The sequence below is a fragment of the Pseudorasbora parva genome, chromosome 23 (assembly GCF_024679245.1).
Source record: "Pseudorasbora parva isolate DD20220531a chromosome 23, ASM2467924v1, whole genome shotgun sequence".
In the NCBI taxonomy this organism is placed as follows: Eukaryota; Metazoa; Chordata; class Actinopteri; order Cypriniformes; family Gobionidae; genus Pseudorasbora; species Pseudorasbora parva.
The window spans coordinates 30,977,138-30,997,825 of NC_090194.1; the positions used below are offsets into that span (position 1 = coordinate 30,977,138).

The 20,688-nt window shown below is 40.3% G+C and overlaps 1 protein-coding gene across 1 annotated transcript in view; it reads right to left on the reverse strand.

Moving 5' to 3' along the window:
- Positions 1 to 706: 706 nt before the first annotated feature.
- The window catches only part of tcf7l1a (transcription factor 7 like 1a), a 36,972-nt gene continuing 16,990 nt past the window's right edge, over positions 707 to 20,688 (reverse strand). The window contains exons 5-13 of the mRNA XM_067433384.1: positions 14,028 to 14,111; positions 7,695 to 7,830; positions 7,266 to 7,368; positions 7,004 to 7,087; positions 5,161 to 5,307; positions 4,904 to 5,063; positions 4,410 to 4,517; positions 4,227 to 4,278; positions 707 to 1,654 (exon numbers count right to left, since the gene is read on the reverse strand). Of these exons, the coding sequence (XP_067289485.1) occupies positions 1,179 to 1,654; positions 4,227 to 4,278; positions 4,410 to 4,517; positions 4,904 to 5,063; positions 5,161 to 5,307; positions 7,004 to 7,087; positions 7,266 to 7,368; positions 7,695 to 7,830; positions 14,028 to 14,111 (1,350 nt within the window). The 3' untranslated portion in view covers positions 707 to 1,178. The remainder of the gene's footprint in view (positions 1,655 to 4,226; positions 4,279 to 4,409; positions 4,518 to 4,903; positions 5,064 to 5,160; positions 5,308 to 7,003; positions 7,088 to 7,265; positions 7,369 to 7,694; positions 7,831 to 14,027; positions 14,112 to 20,688) is intronic.

Sequence of the window (20,688 nt, forward strand, 5' to 3'; positions counted from 1 at the left end):
GACACAATTCAAGAGGCTTATGTAAATAGGCCACATGCTGTGTGTCCCTCCAGTGACCCTGGCACCGCGAATATGCAAAGAATGTACAGTGTGAAACGTCACCTTATGAATAGCCAGGATTATTTGTTAACCCCGGGTAAATTATGAACAGTTTGAAAACGTGAAGCAAGATAATGAGTCAGGGTTACAACTGTATTTCAAGTGTAAAAAAGCCCTAAAGACACCTGAAGGGGTCAGTTTTTAAATAAATAAGACCAAATAAACCATCTACAAAACGACAGAAAACATAGAAGATTGTTTGCAACAGTTTTTAGCAGTTCAATGTATTTTAGAGGCCGTAGAACTTTGCATATCAAATATGATACAGTAGGCTTTATAGGGTTAAAGTAAATAAAGTCTGAGGTCACGTTGATCTTAAATGTCTGCTTTTGGGTAAACTACTCTCCCAGAGAACCAGGATAATGTCATATTGTTTAACAACACAGTCTACTTATTTCTTTAAGAGGCTGACTTTTACGCAACAATAAATTATATAATTCACATCATGAGTGCCAGGATTTCACACACACCACTTCACGAGCCCTAATTAGATAAATGAACACTGTCAGCGTGTGTCATACTGGCTCTATTCAGAAGATCTATGTTGCATTATTCAGCCAGTCATCACATGCAGCGTCCTCACCCACCAAAAAACACAATGCAGCCCTTAGAAATAACTTGAGGTTTATTAGCTATGGAGTCTTAGGAGAGACACACTAACAGGGTTAGGAACAGGGTGAGGTGGTAACAAAAGAGAGAAGTCGAAAAATAAAAATAAAAATAAAAACGAGAAGGAAAGAAAGCAGTAATGAAGGAAAAAATAAACTAACTACCATTAGATTGAATTGAACTAAAACTACAAATTGTATTTTGTCAAGTACGGCTTTAAAAAAAAGAGAAACCTTTATACATTTGTCTTTTATACAAGTAGCAACATTGGAGAATCACACTGAAAAAAAGGCAATTTACAAAAAAATACATTTTTGTTTAAAAGAGAAAAGCAAAATAGAGTGGTGGTCAAATATTGACCAATAATTAATCCTTTTCATTCTATCTTAAAAACATGGTCTAATATCTATAAAAATGTAAAAACAAAGCAATATACAGGTGTAAAAAGTTTTTTTTGTCTTGTCATTTTTTCACTCCACTGATTTGGTGACCAGGGAGAGAGGTTGTGTCTGCAGCAAGGCATGATGGGAATGTAGGGCTGCTTGGTGGAAAGGTGAGGATGGGGAGAGTAGGGAGGGAGGAAGGGTAGTGAACGGGATGGGACGGGAAAGGAGGGATGCCGACTGGCTGTGGAGAGAGATGTTCGGATGGGAGGTGGTGGAGGAGGACGAGGAGGAGGAGGAAGTGGAGCTGGAGCTGGAGCCCGAGGCTTTCCCTGGCAGGGGGAAGTGTGGGTAGTGGGCTCTCCCCTCCGGTTTGGTGGTGAGGGACAGGGGCTGCGCCTGCTCCGAGTGAGTGGCCGCAGGGGCCGCTGGCGATGCCAGGGCGGCCGATGGCGTGGCGGGCGAGTCCAGCATGCTACCATGCGAGGAGGTAGGGCTGTCGCACATTTTCTCAGACGGCAGGTACGGGATGCACTGCTTCTTGGGCTGGGGCGAGAAGTTACCTGCAGATGAGGAAGGGGGGAAGGGTTATATATACTCCCAAATTGAGTTTGCTAATAAAGGGCCTTTTCACAATTATGAAAATGAGACGAAAAATGGCCATTATGATGATAATTAAAACTAGATTAAGTAAAACAGACTGCGTTATGACAAGTTATTTTTTTGCTGTTATTATTGCCAACTAAAACCGTTACATTTCCGTTGATTTAAATAAAGCTGAATGAAAAAATGAAATAAATATTAGATCAATTTTAATTTCACTTAGTGGTAAAGTTACTTTTTTATTACAAAATATATATTATATTTATATAGGTAATTAAAAATGATAAAAATGTCAAACTAAAACCAACATAAATTAAAGCTAAATATAAATATAAAAAAAAGAAAACAACAACAATACTTAGCAAAATTACTAAAACTTAAACAAAAATAGAACTGAAAACGTAAAAAATAAAAGCTAGTTCAAAACACAAATACTACTTAAATTAATATATATAAAATGTTTGAATATTTAATATTTAACTTAATTCATTTATTTGAGCATTTTTATATATACACACATTTTATATATATTAATTTAAGTAGTTTGCTGCCGTAACATGGGTGCACCGGTGTAATGATATTAAACAGCGTCTGAAAATAGTCCCAGCATGCTCTCTGTGCAAGCAGGTTGTCACGTTGGTTATATTGATGGAAGTTATCCTATTTTCATTGAGCCGCTGCACCCATGGTAAAGCAGCAAAGTTCCCTGATTATTACGCAGAAATGAGAGCAAAGCTCCTAGCCATATCTGTATGGAAAACCGCAGCTTTTCGGTCTTAGTACACACTGGCCCTCATTTATCAATCTTGCGTAGAAACGGGTGTATATGTTGGCGTAAGATTATGCTTACACTCCTCTCACCGCCTGATTTATGAAACTGTGCGCACCTTTGCAATTCAGGTGTACGCAATACTTGCCCTTGATAAATCCCGCGGCTGAAAACGAGCGTCATTAGAATAACACGCCCCTATATATTCAAGTCTCCGCCTCCCCCACGCCCTCATTTTACGCCATGGACAAACAGAAGACGGCAAAGAAACGAAACTTCTCCGACGTGGAGATCGGGCGCGCTCAATCATCTCTTTAGTCCACTAGTCAGGGCACTGATTAGGACATAAGTCAATGGGCTGACTCCCTGATCAGTGCTCTGACTACTGAACTATTGAGATGATTGAGATGCGCCCATCGAGACCATCACCAGGGAAGTGGAAAAAACCCGAAATTGTTTTATTTGGGAGTTTAAAGAGTGGGATTAAAGGCGCTCACAAAAACAAAATATGGACCCAAATTACGAGTAGCTACTGTTAGTGTGGGGGTTGAGAAGCGCACTCCAGCAGTTTAAATCGCTGTTTGAATGATAAATTACCATCACAATGCATTATTTTACAGCACGTTTTGAAACAATTAGCATTTAATTTCGTATCACGGCACATGTATTGGGGTGTACAATAGTGATGATGATGTGATGTGGAGTAAGATTCATTCACATTAATAATTACATGACAATTTGTAAGATTCTTCTTCTTATTATTATGATTATTATTCTTAATGACGCTTGTTATTTAGAAGAAAATGCCGTTTTTATTGATTTTATTATTATTTAAAAGAAGAAGGCCATTTTTATTATTTTGTCAGTCTGAATTATTTTAGTCCCAGTCCGTGCGCAGCTGCCGGGCCAGGCGGGCCTGAAACGTCAGATAAAGTGCACAGGCTCGCGACTGGAGGAATACATATGCCTACAGATCAAACGCTTTGGTAAAGTCACACAAATTAAACATTGACGTTCATGTTGCACAAAAATAAACACTGAATGTTGTTGTTGTGGTTTTTAACAGTGGGTCATATAGCATATCTTGTCAGTGCGTTTTGTGGTGTTAGGAATTGTTTTTCTGCGCATTTTCCCACTAACTCAAACGTGCGTACACCACCTCCTGAGCTAGCGTAGGATTTGAGCGTGCCGTACGCCAACGTCCATATTGATAAATCTCAAAGTCACCGTGGGTTTGGGTGTACGCAAGGTGTACGCTGGAAATTTGGTGTACGCACTTTTGATAAATGAGGGCCAATGTAACTACAAAAGAGTCCAGTTTTAAACAGGAAAAATATTGAAAGTCTTTGGTCATTTTTGAGCGATATGCTAACGGTCTAATCAGATTCAATTAATTATGCTAAGCTATGCTAAAAGTGACCAGTAGATCCTATTTTTTAAAACCTATTTTCAAATAAAGTGTTGTTCCTGTAAAGGATATTTTCACAAAATACAAAAACCCAAATTTACAAAACACCTAATATTATTTAGAAGAAAGTGTTTAAAACAAAGCGAGTGTGAATAAATGAACTTTTACTTTGAAATCCATTATACAAAGAAACCCAAAACCTACATCATCTACCTTCTAATGTCAGAACTGAACTGAACATAATGTATGAGCCGAGTGATTGGACCAACAGGGATGCTGGGAATAGAATCGGTTCTAGCGAAAGACTACACATAAAGAAAGTGAGAAAGAAATACAGATGGCCAGTGACACTTACTCTCTTGTGGGGAATCAGGTTTATTGTCTCTCTTCCGTTTCTTCCTCTTTCCCTGAGGAGAGACATGATTTGGAGCAAATTAGATGTGTTTGATTAAGCAAAACTCCCCTGGCTGCCAAAAACAATGGAGGAATCCGAACCCCACATGATTTGCATTAAACTCTGTATTCTGGGCTCGCTTACATAGTTGTCTCGCGCAGACCAGCCCGGATAAAGCTGAGAGTGCAGCTGCCGTTCTTTCCTGGCGAGTTCGTAATATTTGGCTTGTTCCTCACGTGAAAGAGAGTGCCACTGCGGAATAAAAACATATGGTCAAATGTCCCTCTGTTTTTCCATTCCTTAAAGGGATAGTTCACCAAGATATTTAAAATTTGATTATTTACTCACCCTGATGTCATTACAAACTCATATGAGTCCTGTGGACCACTTTTATGTTTGTGTCCTTTATTTACATTTGAAAGCTTTAAATGCACATTTGTTGTAATTGCACGGAATAGAGCGACCAGCACACTCTTCAGAATATCTCCTTTTGTGCTTCATACGAGTTTGGAATGACATGAGTGCGAGTAAATGATGCCAATTTTCATTTTTCGACGATCCGTCCCCTTAAGACAAGATGAAGAGAAACACACTAATGCATCTCAGCTCCTCTCATAATGGGGGTTGTAAGCACTCACCCTCCTGCCCAGGATCTGGTTGATGGCTGCGCTCTCTTTCAGGGTGCATTCGGCCACTACTTTGGCCCTCATTTCCTTCATGTAGAGCATGAAGGCATTTAGGGGCTTCTTGATGTGAGGCTTCTTATCTTCCTCTTTCTTCACAGGCATCGAGGGCTTTCTGTATGGACACAGATGAATGCAAAGATGATGTCAGTCGGAGAAGAGCAGAGGAATGACTGGGAGAGAGTAATGGAGGAGAGTAATGGAGAACTCACCCGTGTGCCGAGTTGCTGCCATTGTCGCCGCTAGGCTCCTGTTTGATGGCAGGCGACACAATGGCGGGGTGAGGGATGCCCGTTTGGTGCAGGCCGTGAGGTGAATGATGAGGCACCATGTGAGGAGAGAAACGACTGGATACCAGACTAGAGAGAGAGAGAGACAGACAGACTCACAGTCAGCAACAGACACTAATCAGATATACAGATAGACACAACGATAGATAGATAGATAGATAGATAGATAGATAGATAGATAGATAGATAGATAGATAGATAGATAGATAGATAGATAGATAGATAGATAGATAGATAGATAGATAGATAGATAGATAGATAGATAGATAGATAGACAGACAGAGATAGATGAGAGACAGAAAGACATGGATGGACAGATAGACAGTCCACATACATAGCAGATATATGACAAAGAAAGACAGATAGATGGATAGATAGACAGACAGACAGATGAACAGACAGACAGACAGACTGATAGAGATAGATGGATAGACAGACAGACAGACATAGGGATGAACAGACAGACAGACATAGGGATGAATAGACAGACAGACAGACAGACAGACAGACAGACAGACAGACAGATAGATAGATAGATAGATAGATAGATAGACAGACAGACAGACAGATGGATGAACAGACAGACAGACAGACTGACAGAGATAGATGAGAGACAGAAAGACATATGGTTGGACAGATAGACAGTCCACATACATAGCAGATATATGACAGACAGACAGACATAGGGATGAACAGATAGACAGATAGACAGACAGACAGATGAACAGATGTTAGATCACACTTATTCTAGCAGCTGCATCTGGAAAACTGAGCAATTTGAGCTTCCACATTCATAACAGCTAATACAATAGCAGCATTGTAATTTTAACAGATGAGAAAAAAAACTGTTCCAATCTGTGATTTGCACACTCTTGTTAAACGCATATTTCCACTGGACTTCAACACTTCACTGTACCACAAAATCAACGCAAGCAGAAAAAGCTCTGTCTCTTACTACAGACCAACAAAAGGTGCACAGTCATAAGACAGCCATGAAAGCACTAGCGGGATCGGGATTTCAGGCTGACGTGCGACAACTGAACTCATCCAGCATTCTGAGGAAATTCTAAGCATTATCGGAATGGAAAGGATATGATAAAATCATGCATTAGAGAAGTTTCTATTCAGCATGAGTTTTAGGATTTGCTACTTTCATATAATGACAAGCATATCTACAGTAATATGGTAGAAACTGTGGGGGGGGGGGATTAAGTTTCTGCGACAGTAACTCTAGTTGCGTACAGGTTTTATCTAACTAAAATAAGTTTCGTCAGTTTCTCTTGGTTGGGAGTTTGGTGAAATTTGCATAATATTACAATTATCCTTCATCAGACTCAAAAAGTTCCATGTTTATCTGATTAGCACCATGGTATTTTTTAAATAGTCACAATACATAAATATGATAATCATTTAGCACCATGGTATACTTTGAAAATCCAATGCTAAAACCATTACAGCTTTATCTAATAATTGAACTGCCTTCTTAGCACTGAGCACTAGCAATTAAGTGGCATTTTTATCCGAGTGAGATAAAACCAAATTGTGTTGCATAAAAAAAACATTGCACAAGGTTGAAAGAGAAATAGAGGGACTGAGGCGCCATTATCAAGCAAAAAAATACATTAGCAGTTTCCTGTACTAACTCTTCTCTGAGCCTTCAGGGAGGAATCGCGCTGTCTGCTTCTCACGTCTAATAATAGATGCGAGTTTAACTTTATATCAACATGTTGGTGCAGAAAAGAAGGTCCTGCCCCCCGTTACATACCTAGACATGGAGGCGTTCATGGCGAGCGCAGGGTAGGGGTGTCTGAAGCCCCCGGGAGGGATGGAGTACATATGCTGGCCTTGCCTGAAGATAGAAGAACAGCACTCAAACAACTTGCTACAGCAAAATCAAGCACAAACAGATGCTCTTTTCCCAGGAGAAATTACAGCAACAAAAAAAAGCTACTGACTTGCTTATGCCATCTGCATGGGTAAAATAAGGTTCATGTTATGCATTTTAAGGCCACAGAATTCAAACTTACTGAGGAACCAGCCATCCTAAAGGGTGAGGGATCTGTCCAACTGCCCCAGGAGAGAGAGGGTAATATGGGGACAGCTCTGAAGGGTGAGGGGTCCTTGGTATGCCTGAGGAAACAGTTGTGGATTATGAAAACCGAAGACAAATATTAACACAAGTCAATTTGAGGGTGAAGTGTGTAACTTCTGTGCTGCTATTGGCACTCAAATGAATTGGAAATATATTGACTGTCTTTAAAGGGGGAAAACAAACAACAACAAAAAAAAAATCACTCCACTGGTTTAGTTGGAATTCCGTTAAGTGCCACTAGGGGAACAAAACCCCCCCACACTTCACCAGTAACTACTGCTATACCCACATAGTTGCAATAACCCCATTCAAAACAACTAAGATTGTACTCAAAGCTTTAGGGAATGCAGTTGGTGGGGCTTACCTGTCTTTGGGTCGAGAATCTCGGGCGAGAGGTGAGAGGGAGGCGTCCCTGGAGAGAAGTGTTCATTGCTGTAGGTGATCAGCGGTGTGAGGGGATGAACGTGATGGGGGTGTTGTACCACGGGAACCTTATTAGACTGAAAAACAAAAAGAGAAAGCGAAAGAGGTGAGGGACGGGCGGAAAGAGATGAGTGTGCACGTTTAGTTTAAACAACCAAAAAGGCAAGTGAAAAGAAGAAACTCGCCATTAGACCTCATTACTCGTGAGCGGCGCCAGAGTGTTTTAAAGAACAATGGGTCTCGGCAGCAGGGTTTACTTTCCCCTACTTCTCCCAAAGGAAAATAAACACCAGTTGGGCATTTGACCGGCTGTATGGAGGGTGGGAGAAATCGCACCTTACACCCCTAGCAGGCGGCGTTTCTCTCGTTTAGCACACTATCGACAAGAGAGATAATTCCAGCTGCCACTGGTCATAATTGACGCTAGGACAGACCTGGCATTTGAAGGGAAGTGACAGTCACTACACTCTTAGGAATCAAGAGGCACCTGTTGTAACAAACACTTCAATGCTTCTCTTTTGGCAAGGTGGCAAAAGTTACAGATCAGGACTACATTTGAGAGTGTTTTAAAAGGCACAATATATTGGAAACTGCTAGGCCAGTGGAAGCAAAACTTAATCATATACACCATAAGCAGCTAATCAGGGTCTTCAGGATTACTTGAAAATAACAGGCAGGTATGTTGGAGCAAGAATAGAACTGAAGTCTGCAGGAAGGAAGCCCTCTAGGAGCAGTATTTGCTACCTAAAGGGACCTTTGAGTTAAAGCCTAATGACTTTCTGGGGAGTGCTGCTTAAAAAGTTCCCTATATTCTGGCCAAAACCAGCCATAAAGACCATTTCAGCTTTTTCTTACACATACCCATATGTTAAGACCTGGAAAATAGGCAAATGCTAAGCTAAGCAAACTCAATTTCATGTTTAATATTCTAAGAGTTCCAGCAAAGATGTGCGCTATGCTAATGCTTGCTGCATTAGGATAAACTGTCTAGTCAGTTTTCTCTTTCAGGTCAACTGCTGCAGCTCATGGCATACTAACAGTTTGCTGAACAAAAGTAGTTTAAGTTAGTCTGACTACAACGAATCAATTTTAAGTACGCATAAAGGTATCGCCCACCCCCTCCTGAATAGAGGAACTTATATTAGCATATAATTTACTAGCAAAACCCCAACTACATAAATATAGCAGTAGCACTATAATAATAATAATAATATCAGAAGCAGCACTGCTATGATGTGTACACAAGCCAATGCAAGGTGGTGAGATGTAGACTGAATGGGGTACTTGTTGGCTCAGGACGTCACAAGGGAGCAAGACTGGAGAATGCCGTCTTGTTTCCTCCATGCTAACCTTCCCCCCACCTCTATGTAGGCAGTGGGTTTGACCTCTGCTCCAACCAGCACTCTGTGAACATGAACAAGGCTTGCATTGAGACAAGGCTGGCTCTCATTTCCCACAGTCCAAACACATCCAGATCTCTGGGTTGCCTCTCTATCCCTCGCCCTTCTCGTTCCATCTATCTGTCTGACTGTCTGTCTTGGTGTTTGTACATAATTTAGCATTGCATTTTCAGAGACAAGCTGAGCTTGACATCTGGAAACCCTGCAAGGTCCACCAAAGGATAGTTTTAAAGATCTGTCAATAGGCCGATTGAGAAAGGACGAGAATCCTCTAAGATGGTGTTTGTCCACTGCACTATGATATTAGCTGTTGAGGCTAATAGTCTCTCGTTCTCACTATCCTTCTGCCAAGAATCCCTGCTGTGTCAACACGCCAGCCGTTTTGCCTCCAACACCACCATCCCAAGCGTAAAGTGCCGCCAGACTGGGCCCCTCGCCTCCCTTACAAATGGACTGGATGGGACTGGCCGACTCCAAGCATCCCAAGGATCCATATCAACACCTGGTCAGACTACTCCTATTTGTTGTTTGCAGCTAGCGGAATGAAAGTGTCCACTAGATTAACACAACTTGAGTCTTAAAGGAGGTACTGGGGGGGAACACAGCATTGGTGAGCATTGAAAACATGTGCAAGCTGAGTCACAGGTTTGGTAACATAAGAATAATACGGAAACAATAACGCTTTCTCAGCAAAGCAATCTGGTTGCAATATGCAGGAATCAACCTTTAGATGGCAGAATTGGGTGCTTCTTCAATTGTGGTCTGTCAACAGGTACCTGGCTTTTTTAGCTTATGTTCAAACAAGTCCTGCAGTTCATCAAGGGTGAAGCCTGATAAATCTCCCTAAATCCACTTTTGTAAGTTGGTTTGTAGGAGGAGAAGACGCCTGACCAGCAAAACAATGAAAAACAGCTGACAAAACACCTCTCCAAACAGAAAAAGTGAGTCATTGTGTAAACATTGTTCCACCTTTTGTATTACACAGTTAAATTACCTTTGACTCCAGAGTTCTCAAGCACATATTTACCAATTGTGCTAGGTCAGTCTTTCATTTAACGGCTATTATTTTATGAGACACTCAGAACTCAAGTTAAAATAATGTTAGCGAAACAGCTCAAAGATGTACAATGCTATCTTCAGAGTTATTTGGAGTGACGCACCACAAGGTGTTGCAACCATTTGAAAACGTCAAAAGTCGCAACCGTACGAAACGGAGTGCAGGGTCAGTGCTCTACACCTGCTGATTATTCTGTTGCTTTTCTCCGCCTGCTAGCGAAGGAATCCGCCCAAAGACGACTTCTGGTGCCACCACATGGAGCTGTTAAAACTGGAGCTCTGCTAAAACAAGCACATTGTGGCATAAGCAGCAAATGTGGCCTGTTGTTTTTTTTCTCCTTCTTCTTCTTTTGGCTTCACCTCCTCCATCTCTGACTTGAGTTACTGAGCAAACAGGCGTTTGAGCAAGAGGGATCAAGACACAATGAACCGCTTTAGCGCTGGAAGAATGAGAGGCTAAACACAGATTCAAACGAAGGATAATGAAATAGTGCAGGGGAGAGGACAAGCCAAAACTAGCAATATAAGCCAAACAGTATGATCCCTAACAATGGGGCACAATTTACACTAATCACCATCTAGTCTAAGGGGTACACATGGCTTTGAATTACATTTCAGCATCTCCATTACTAACCGTTTTCTGATTTTTAACAATCCACAACTTGTTTCACATAGGTTTACATACTCATAATTTACCAGGCATTGTAAATGGAGGCCATAATATGATCATATGACGCATCTATCTGGATTTTGCATGAACATGCAACACTTCCCATCAGCAAAAACATCATGCCTTCACTAAAGACATCAATTGTCAATGTCATTAGCGGGCAATTTAAATGGAATTTCCATTTGTAATCCAATTTTTGAAAATGATTTGAAAATGACTGGTGTACTCATGACTAATTAACTTTATTCATTTATAATCAATTATTTAAACCATAAATTCTTAACTAGGCCTAATGTGCGTGCATGCCTCAAGACAACAGCTAAGGCGGGGGCTAGCTATAAGTGCGATTGCGGTGTCGGCTGTTGCTAATGTAAGTGTTTGCTAAACACTGTGACTGAATGTGGGTTTTAAGAACCAGTGGTCGGATTCACAAAACTTTTCCAACTTAAGAACAATCTTAAGGAAAAAAGATAGGGACATTCTTAAAGGTTTTTGGGAATATAAAATATTCATATATATTTTCTTAAGATTAAAAATTTAAGAAGTATTCATATTGCTGGAAAGAATGTTCTTAAAAATCATCGTAAACAAGTTAGGATGGCCTCCAACCATTCTTAAATACCCAAATTTATGTTTTAATGAATTTATTGGGTTGTTTCAAATATTAAGCATTTAAAGTTACATTTAATACATATTACTACTCTAGCGATCACTGTTTTCATGATTGATAGGTGTCACTTCAGAGTTTTTAAATTTGGTACGGCACATTTAAAACGCAACGCTGATTAACTCCCATCAAACCAGTCGCAACTAAAATAGTCCGACATTTATAACTCCGGTAATCTTCAGGCAAAAGTTTAAAAAAATAAAAATACAAATAGTGTCGTTCGACACCTGTAAGACCGCCGTTCTTACAGGTGTCGAACGACATTAGAGTAAAGTCATTAATGAGAGAATTTTCATTTTTGGGTGAACTACACCTTTAAAAAAGGTTTAGAAGTTAGTAAAAATATTCCTAAATACAATTACTTAAAAAATCTTTAGAAGTTCTCAAATGTTTTCTTTAGAACATGACAGGTTTATTTGATTGAGAGGTGGGTATTGCTAAAGACTCGCTCAATGAAAAACACCTCAAAGCCTGTTTTTTTTAACTTTTTTTTTAACTTTTCGCTTGTAGATTACCTGAGGTATAAATGTCGGGTGTCGAACGACATTAGGGTAAGTTATTATTGACAAAATTGTAATTTTTGGGTGAACTAACCCTTTAAGAAGATTTTCAGGAATCCAGTCACAGGGAGTTTTGTGTTTTGTGTCTGATCTGAAATAATCTGAAAAAAACCTGTTATGTTTTTCTGTTTGAGTTTGAAAAACCAGAAATGCTAAAGGACATCCAGTCAAACTACTTAGAAATCAAGATCAATTCTGTCTGTAAAGTGTACGGACTCTCAAAAAGACACTTTAAGGAGTCTGGGAGTATTAAGAAAAGTACCATGTTTTTACCATAACAGACACGTTGTGAAAACATCATGCTAATACTATGGTTTTTGGACTTAACAGTACTGAGGTAAATGAATATGCTAATCAAATTGTACAATGGTATACTTCAAAGTACTACTGTATTACTATTTGAAACATGAACTACAGGATTTTAGCAAGATTTTGACCAACAACAAAAAAATTCTCACACACAGCTCCCAGAGGAGTTGACAAATCTGAAGTTCTCACAATGCCTCACACATCACCTGCCCCTCTGTTCTGGTTTGATGTATTATTCATGCAGCCAGGGTCCAGATGCATTGTATGGAAAGCAATGTGAAGAGGTGGGCTCGGTGCTGCAATATCAAACTCACACACGCTCAAAGGGATGCCAATGGAATGCTAAACAAACCCGGTTCCTGAATAATTGAGCCTTTCGGACCATTCTGGCTCACCCTATTAGCATGTGTGCCTTCTGGACCCAATCTGTGCAGCCACAGAAACGGTTTCCACAGGTCACTCACACCCTCTCGGACAGCCTGGTGTGAATTCAGCAGCCCCTGCCATTCATTAGAAACACAATAAACCCTCTTGCATGTCACCTAATTATTTACTGACTAATTAATCCTCCAATCACAAGAGATTCCCCCAGATCTACATGCCAGAAATTAATCCCAAATGCCAACATCTAATGAGGAAGCGAAGTCTGTTTTCCTGGCTGGACAACAGTAGCATTCAGTGTTTCTACATTTTGTAAGGACAACACAATACTGAGTGTTAAAGCAAAGTCAGCATCAACAGGCTTCGGTGGTCAACTCATCTCCGTATAATTGGATTGAAATTCCCCCGCTGCATATTTGCAGTCTGTCTGGAGTCCCCAAGCATGATAATAGGTGCTTTATGAAACACGTGCTAAGTAAATAAAGACAAGACGGCAGACACAACAGGCCCAGTGTACCGGTCCCATTATCAGGTCATCGTAATCTTTGGCCTGAGAACTCGAAATTGGATTCTTATTTAGACAGAACTGACCCGAAGGTCTGTTTGGGAATCTCTTGGGCAAACGCTCTAATCTTCCCGTTCGGACCACGGTCAGTGATCACTTTGTCGCTGTGGCAGAACCCCATTCGTTCTGAACTGACTACCTCCATGTTTGTAGGGTGAAAAAAAAACCTGTCTCCGGAATGGATTAGCTGCCATTTGGAGCGAGCATTCCTGAGGTTCTCCGCCGTGGTGTCTGGAAAGGGTGAAGCAGGTCAAAAGTTGGGTCGCATGAGTGGCCGGAGGGGGTGGAATGGCAGGAAAAAAAGGCTGTTGCTTGTTGACACTTAGTACGACAAGTTTAAGCCCTCGGCCTAAGCCAGGCTTCAGCTAAAAGCTAGTTGTGCTTGTGTGGGCAAAAATATTCCCGGTTGTTCATTGCGAAAGAAGTTACCTTTGCTCTTAAACCTAGTTAAACCAACCTAGTCAATGAAATATCAGTATATTACAACATTTTACTGTTGTTTTAAAGGTTTCAGATCAACATGTTGCCTTTTAAACATTTGTTTCTTAGGCATACATGTCATGCAAGAGCACAACATAAGAATGGTTAGTCTATACCAAACTTATCTTAAGAGCTTTTTGATTGCATTGTGAACTATACGGAAAATTAGGTTGCTGGTGGACTTACTAAGTGCCCGGGTGTAGGTGATCTGGAGTCTTTGAGGGCTGCTGTTCCAGGAATGTCAAGAAGAGGCCATTTCATTTGTAGATACTGCAGAGGACAAAAGAGAAAATCACAAACAATCATTAACACATTTGACAGGTGGTCTACACATTATTGCATACCCAAAAATACTTCTATTACTTCAAATGGACATAGTGATGTTGTAGAATGTCTGTCTTGAAAACAAAAACAAAAAAATCAGCAGCCAAAACCAGTTTTTTGAGTTTTCACCTTCAACAAGCGGGTTGAAAGTCAAGGTTTTGTACTGCATTAAATGAATAAATCAAGTTATATATTTGCCACAGGGAATAATTCAATCTCAGACCTTCAATTTATGTACTTGAATAAAAAAAAAAACTTCATAGAGTTAACTATTAAGTGTAGCACATAGCATTTCTATACGCAAACACAGATCTGTTTTTAACATGGAATATTCCTTTCTCAGGTAATGAGATTCAATGGAAGAAACCAATTGAATAGAGCTCTGAGTCATCAACGTATTCCAGCAATCCAGCTGTTCTTTGTCTTAATTCATTCGAAAGCTGTGGAGATGAACTTCGGGTGCCGTTTAGCTCCTGGGAGCATTAGCTGGAACAGTTTGCAGGGCCGAGACAAGAGCAGTCAGGCCCAGGGGAGGGGGCGAAACGTGAAAGTTAAATATGATTTGGACTGCAGGTCCCAGCATAGTAAATGCCCAGCTGGATGGATAATATGTGTGTATGTTAGTATGAGGAACAGCTGGGAGGAAGTCCCATAACGCACTGGGAGAATAGGAAGGGGCCTTACAGAATGCATGGAGCAGAGGCAGAGATCTGCCTTTCTCTAACTTTACCCCTCTATAAATCAATGAGATTGTATGGAGAACACAAATGCTATGCTGTTAGGGCGAGTGTGGTATGGAATGAGAGAAGGAGCAGGGAGGAGACACAGTGATGAATGACTGGACTTCCTATACAGAGGGAGACATTTATTGTGAACGCCGTCATTGCTCAGTGCGCGTGTCAAAGTTTGATGCCTTTCAGCTTTTCTGGGGCCCCTCGCATCCAGCGCTTACGATTTTCAGGAGCGATTTATAAAATCGAGTTTTTTATCCCTTCACGGAGCTTCACCGTCTGGCTCGGTCATCTGGTTTGTGTAGAAGTCAAACCATATCAGATGTTCCTGTGGAGTCATCATCCCTGTATCTAAGCTCTTGAGTCAAGGGGCTGAAAGCATCTGCGGTTGTAGTGAACATGTATACCTCAAGAACTCTTTCAAATTTATAGTTCTACTTAACGGTCACAAATGTAGACAAATCCTTATACATCGACATAAAAGCGCATATACTACGGGTGGGCTATATGATCAAAATCTCGTTTCACAGTAACAGAATATCAAAATACAGTTATTTTTGCCTGAAATGCAATTGATAAAATAGTGCAGGAATGCTAACATTTCTATTCTTTTTAACTTAATGAATGCAAACCGTAATTTGATTAAGTATCATTTAAAAAAATACGCTTGGCAACAATGGTTCCACAAATGTGCAGTCAACACTACTGCAATCCCAAAACACTGTAATCCTGCATATAGGTATATGTTAGATATCATCCAACACTGCAACACCAAAACTCCTGCAGATTCCACCATTAAAGGAACACTCCACCGTTTTCAGAAATAGGGCTTATTCAACTTCTTTCCTACATTTAGATATGTGGGCAAATGCATTTTTGACAGTGCATGCATTGTTTTAGTTTGGCAGGGTTGCCGCTAGCTTAGCTTAGCATAATGAATGGAATCCTATGTTGCCAGCTAGCATGTCCCGAGTTAAAGTCATAAAAAAACCCACCTAATTACTTCTTGTGGCCTGCATATTCACAACGAGTACAAATAGCGATGCAGATTAAGACTAGGCGATTCCCTAGGCAGATATTGACTATAGATGTCACGCAACACATTGTGATCGCTCAACAGCTGGAGGACGAGAGCCGTGATATCTCTGCGCCCAAGTAGCAGAGCTTCGCCTGTGCTTCCCCATAATATAGTCCAAAGTCAATATCTGCCTAGGAAATCACCTAGTCTTAATCTGCATCGCTATTTGTACTTGTTGTGAATACGCAGGCCACAAGAAGTAATTAGGTGGGTTTTTTTTTTTTGATCACTTTTACTCAGGACATGCTAGCTGGCAACATAGGATTCCATTCATTATGCTAAGCTAAGCTAACGGCGACCCTGCCAAACTAAACAATGCATGCACTGAGACAAAAATACATTTGCCCACAAATCTAAATGTAGGAAAGAAGTTGAATAAGCCTTATTTCTAAAAACGGTGGCGTGTTGCTAAAAAACAACCAGATATCATATTAAATAACCCAAACATGTTCTACAACCAACCATCATCGTACATCAGGGTTAATAAGTCTTCTTTCCTCCCTTTAAACTTCATTCATCGCAAGCGGAATTGTTGTGAGGAAGTTTGGATAAGACTGTGTTCTAAAAATGGAAAAGACATCATGGTCCGTTGGACGGAGTTGCAGGGTTAGGTGGTGCGGAAAACAAAAGTAGTTTATAAGCAGGGACTGGTACAGTTTCCTTACAGCTGGCAGGATGAATTGAGACCTTGTGCCCTGTTTATTAAAAATGTTGGGTTCACTTTCACCTTCTATTGTCTGTAGTGTAGTTGATAAACGACAGCAGTAAGTTCAACATCGAATTTGTCCAGACAGTCAAAATGAATGTCCTTAAAGGGACAGTTGACCTAAAAATGAACTAACCCTCATGTTGTTCCAAACCTGTATGACTTGGTTTTCTGTGGAACATAAAATATGGTATTTTGATGAATGTTGGGATTCAAGCAACATCTTTTTTTTATGTTCCACAGAAGAAAAGAAGTCATGCGGTTTTGATATAAGGGTGAGTAAATGATGACAGAATTTACATTTTTAGGTGAGCTATTCCTTTATGTCTGTGGTCAGCTTTTGCAAGATTCTTGAGAAGAACCACTTTAGAAAAATCTAGTTCTTGTCGGGAAGACGTACCATGTTTCTGGTATTTGCAGCTGCAGTTAAAGTGGACGGATGACTGAAAAAATACAATCTACCTTCCTCATCATAACCGCCATCACTTGACTGAAAACTTAACATACTATCTTGAAATACTATCTCAGTTTTGCCTTCCCACACAAACACACAGACTACCGGGCTGCAGGGACCTGTGCCCTGCTTTTCTGGAGACACAAAGGGAGATCGGCCAAAGTAAACAATCGTGGGGTCTGGGGATTTGTATTTGAAAGCTACAACTCCAGGAGCAGATGCTTAGCAAGATGCAACATTGACTTCTTGTTGAGAAAAGAACCTGTGTGCAGACATAAACCCTCCCAAAATGCATGTTAAATGCAGTGACAACATGATAAATCAAAGTCTCACTAAGAAACAAAAAACAATGCTATGTAAGAAAACCTGATCACAATAAAAAAAAAAAAATGCATTCTATACCTGCAACCTGAAAATATGTGTTCAGCAAAAAAGATTTTATACAGGCTGATACCATCATTTAGAGAAAAAAATGTCTAGGGGTGTTACACAATTTATCGCATTATAAAATGTGACGATATGTATCGTTGATGGAAACAATATGATTTGCGATATAGAGTTGTTTTATCCAAGGCTCAACTTGCTGTATTACCACAAATGTAAACTGTCATCCTACTCACCACCATCATGGTGTTCTTCGTTTAACTTCCCAACACAAATGAATATGATATACTTTATGAAACCTGAGGGATTTCGGTCCTTCCATTTAAAGTCCATTATTCCTCTCAAACTTAAAAGATACAAAAAAAATCATAAACACATCGTAAAAATAACTAATCGAATGTCTAATCCAAATTCAAGTCTTCTGAAGGGACACGAACGATGGCTTATGATGAACAAATTTACAACGACGCACATGCTGTTGTAAACACGGACGTTCAGATGATTGCGTGATGATGAACCAAGCGGCAACCTCCCGCGATCTCTCTTGAAGCCAATACGGAAGTAATGCAAACTGCAATTCCTCGACTGGCCACTAGAGACAATCTCATTAAGCCCCATGTTGAAATTCCCAAATTTACAGCAGAAAAAAACTGCCTGGTACAAATTGTGGTTTTGGTCTATACGGCTAATTTTGACCTTCATGACAACTGTGAGGGGGGTGAATTTCTTTATAATTCATTCGTTTACATTATATGGTAAATAGACTGCATTTATATAGCGCTTTTATCCAAAGCGCTTTACATTTTTGCCTCACATTCACCCATTCATACACCGACGGCGATGTCAGCCATGTAAGGCGCCATCCAGCTTGTCGGGAGCAGCTGGGGTTAGGTGTCTTGCTCATGGACACCTCGACACTTGGTCAGGTGGAACCAGGGATTGAACCACCAACCTTCTGGCTTGTAGACAACCTACATGAACCACTGAGCCACTGGCGCCCCTTTCTACATTATATAAAGAATTTAAGTTCTGCATAATTAAGGGCATGGTTACTTTGAATGACAGGTGAATAGCCATTTATCCGCCGTCTATATGCAAAGCGTCACAAGCTCCGCCCACACCCTGCCTTTTTGCCCATTTTCTGTTATTCCAGTAGTGACACGCAATGACGCGCTTGCAAGATGGCGATGCCCAGCTCGTCTCCACTTTAAACTTCAGAACGGCTTATCGGAATCCTATAGGTGACGTCACGGACACTACGTCCATATTTTTTACAGTCTATGGCGGAAACAACATGAGAGTGAGTAAGTGCAGAATTAAAATTCTTGGATAAGCTAAACATTTACAGTTTGAGAGCGGTCATTTTGACAAGCTTTCTTGAGATTAGAACTGTGATGGAAGTGCGAGTAATGCCTGAGGGGGGAAAATTTAAGCTTTGGAAGAGGTCAAAAGTTTCAGTGACATTATTACATTTAAACGACTATATAACAATGTTGAATATAATGTATAATGATGCTATGGGGGAATATTTGTGGGTCCTAATAATAATAATAATACACAAATAATAATAATATTTTAATAATAATAATAAAAAACCCTCTTCTTTTTGTTAGCTTTAAATATCGGGATACATATCGTATCGTGAGTTCAGTATCGTGATATATATCGAATCGTGACGAGTGTATCAATACACTCCTAAAAATGTCTAAATATGTACATGAAAAATTAAATTTAGAGAAAATGAGATTATATATTTTTTTAAATATATCTATATCTAAATTTTGTTAATATTTATACATATGCATAAAAAACTATTATCTCAAAATGGCCAAATATCTGCAGAATAATCTGTCTAGCTGACATGCATACTGATCTGAATATTAAAAAAATTCTGAATTGTAAAATAAGATACTGAATTATTAAAAAAATGAATGTCACTCACTCATTACCCTATGGAGGCTCAGCCCAGACATACTTCTAGCCAGATTCATGCGGTTTAATTTCTTAAATACACCTGGAGTGAGTTTGTAGCTGTCTACTTGATGTCAAGAGGTCACAGAGAAAGATTGAAATGCTGCGTAAATACTTTCCGCGCCGCTGAGCAAAGATGATGTGGATTTTTAACAGGATTATGACAACTTAGAACTTCACAAATATACTCTTGACAGTCATATGCTGGATGAAATGAATCCTTCTGTCAAAACAGAGAGGACACCTCTTTAAGGGGATATCTGGAAGCCTCGACATGTGTTGTTGCAACCGCAGGCTTCGTTTTGGATACCGGGGATTTTAGACACTGTACCTCAAACCGCAAGAGCTTCCACAAAACAGTACATCGTTCTTGGAAGGAGGTGTGTGTGTGTGTGTGTGTGTGGGGGGGGGGGGGGGGGGCAAGTAGGTCATGTCAATCATTCAAAGCATGGCCTACATTTCTTCCCGATGTTTCCACCCATTCCACACACACACACAAACCCTCCACTAGAATGGAGCAGAATGCTGGAGGAGCACAAAGGAATCCATTACACCTCAGCATCGGAACAGTTAAGCCAGACAAAGGCTCTGGATTACGTGCATGTATGCCTATAGGGCAGTGCCCTGAAGCAGCCAGAGGGGTCTGACATCACCTGGCTCATTTATTTATGCGAGCGACACCTCTTGCTGCTCTTTTCACTGCCGCCAGAGGAAAAGACAATAGAGGCGGCGGTTTACAGCCCTCCCTCACCGTAGGTTGGTATTCAGGCCTATTGTTAGTTTAAGAGCTGCAAAAGTTTCCGATAATTAAGTAAACAATTCATAGGCAAACGACACCCCTATCTGTGCTAATTGGAAATTAATTTGCAGGGGAAGGACAGAAATTCTTAACCGCCTCCAAATATGAATTAGAGATCTGAGCCTTTCTATTGATGGGAAGGAAAACATATAATCATAATTATGTAATTATGATGTCTGATTTCAGAGGCTAAACTCAGCTCATTAAAGCAGACTTATCTTATTAGAGAAACAATAATCGTTTGGACTGCAGTCATTTAACCAACAAATCCCCCATTCATCCACCGATCACATTAGGAAGTAATTTCTGGGAACATTCAGGTAAAAGGGATCAGATCAGCAGATGCTAATTTTGTTTCGTGAATTGGATTCAAATCCGTGCGCTTATAAACGGCCAGAGC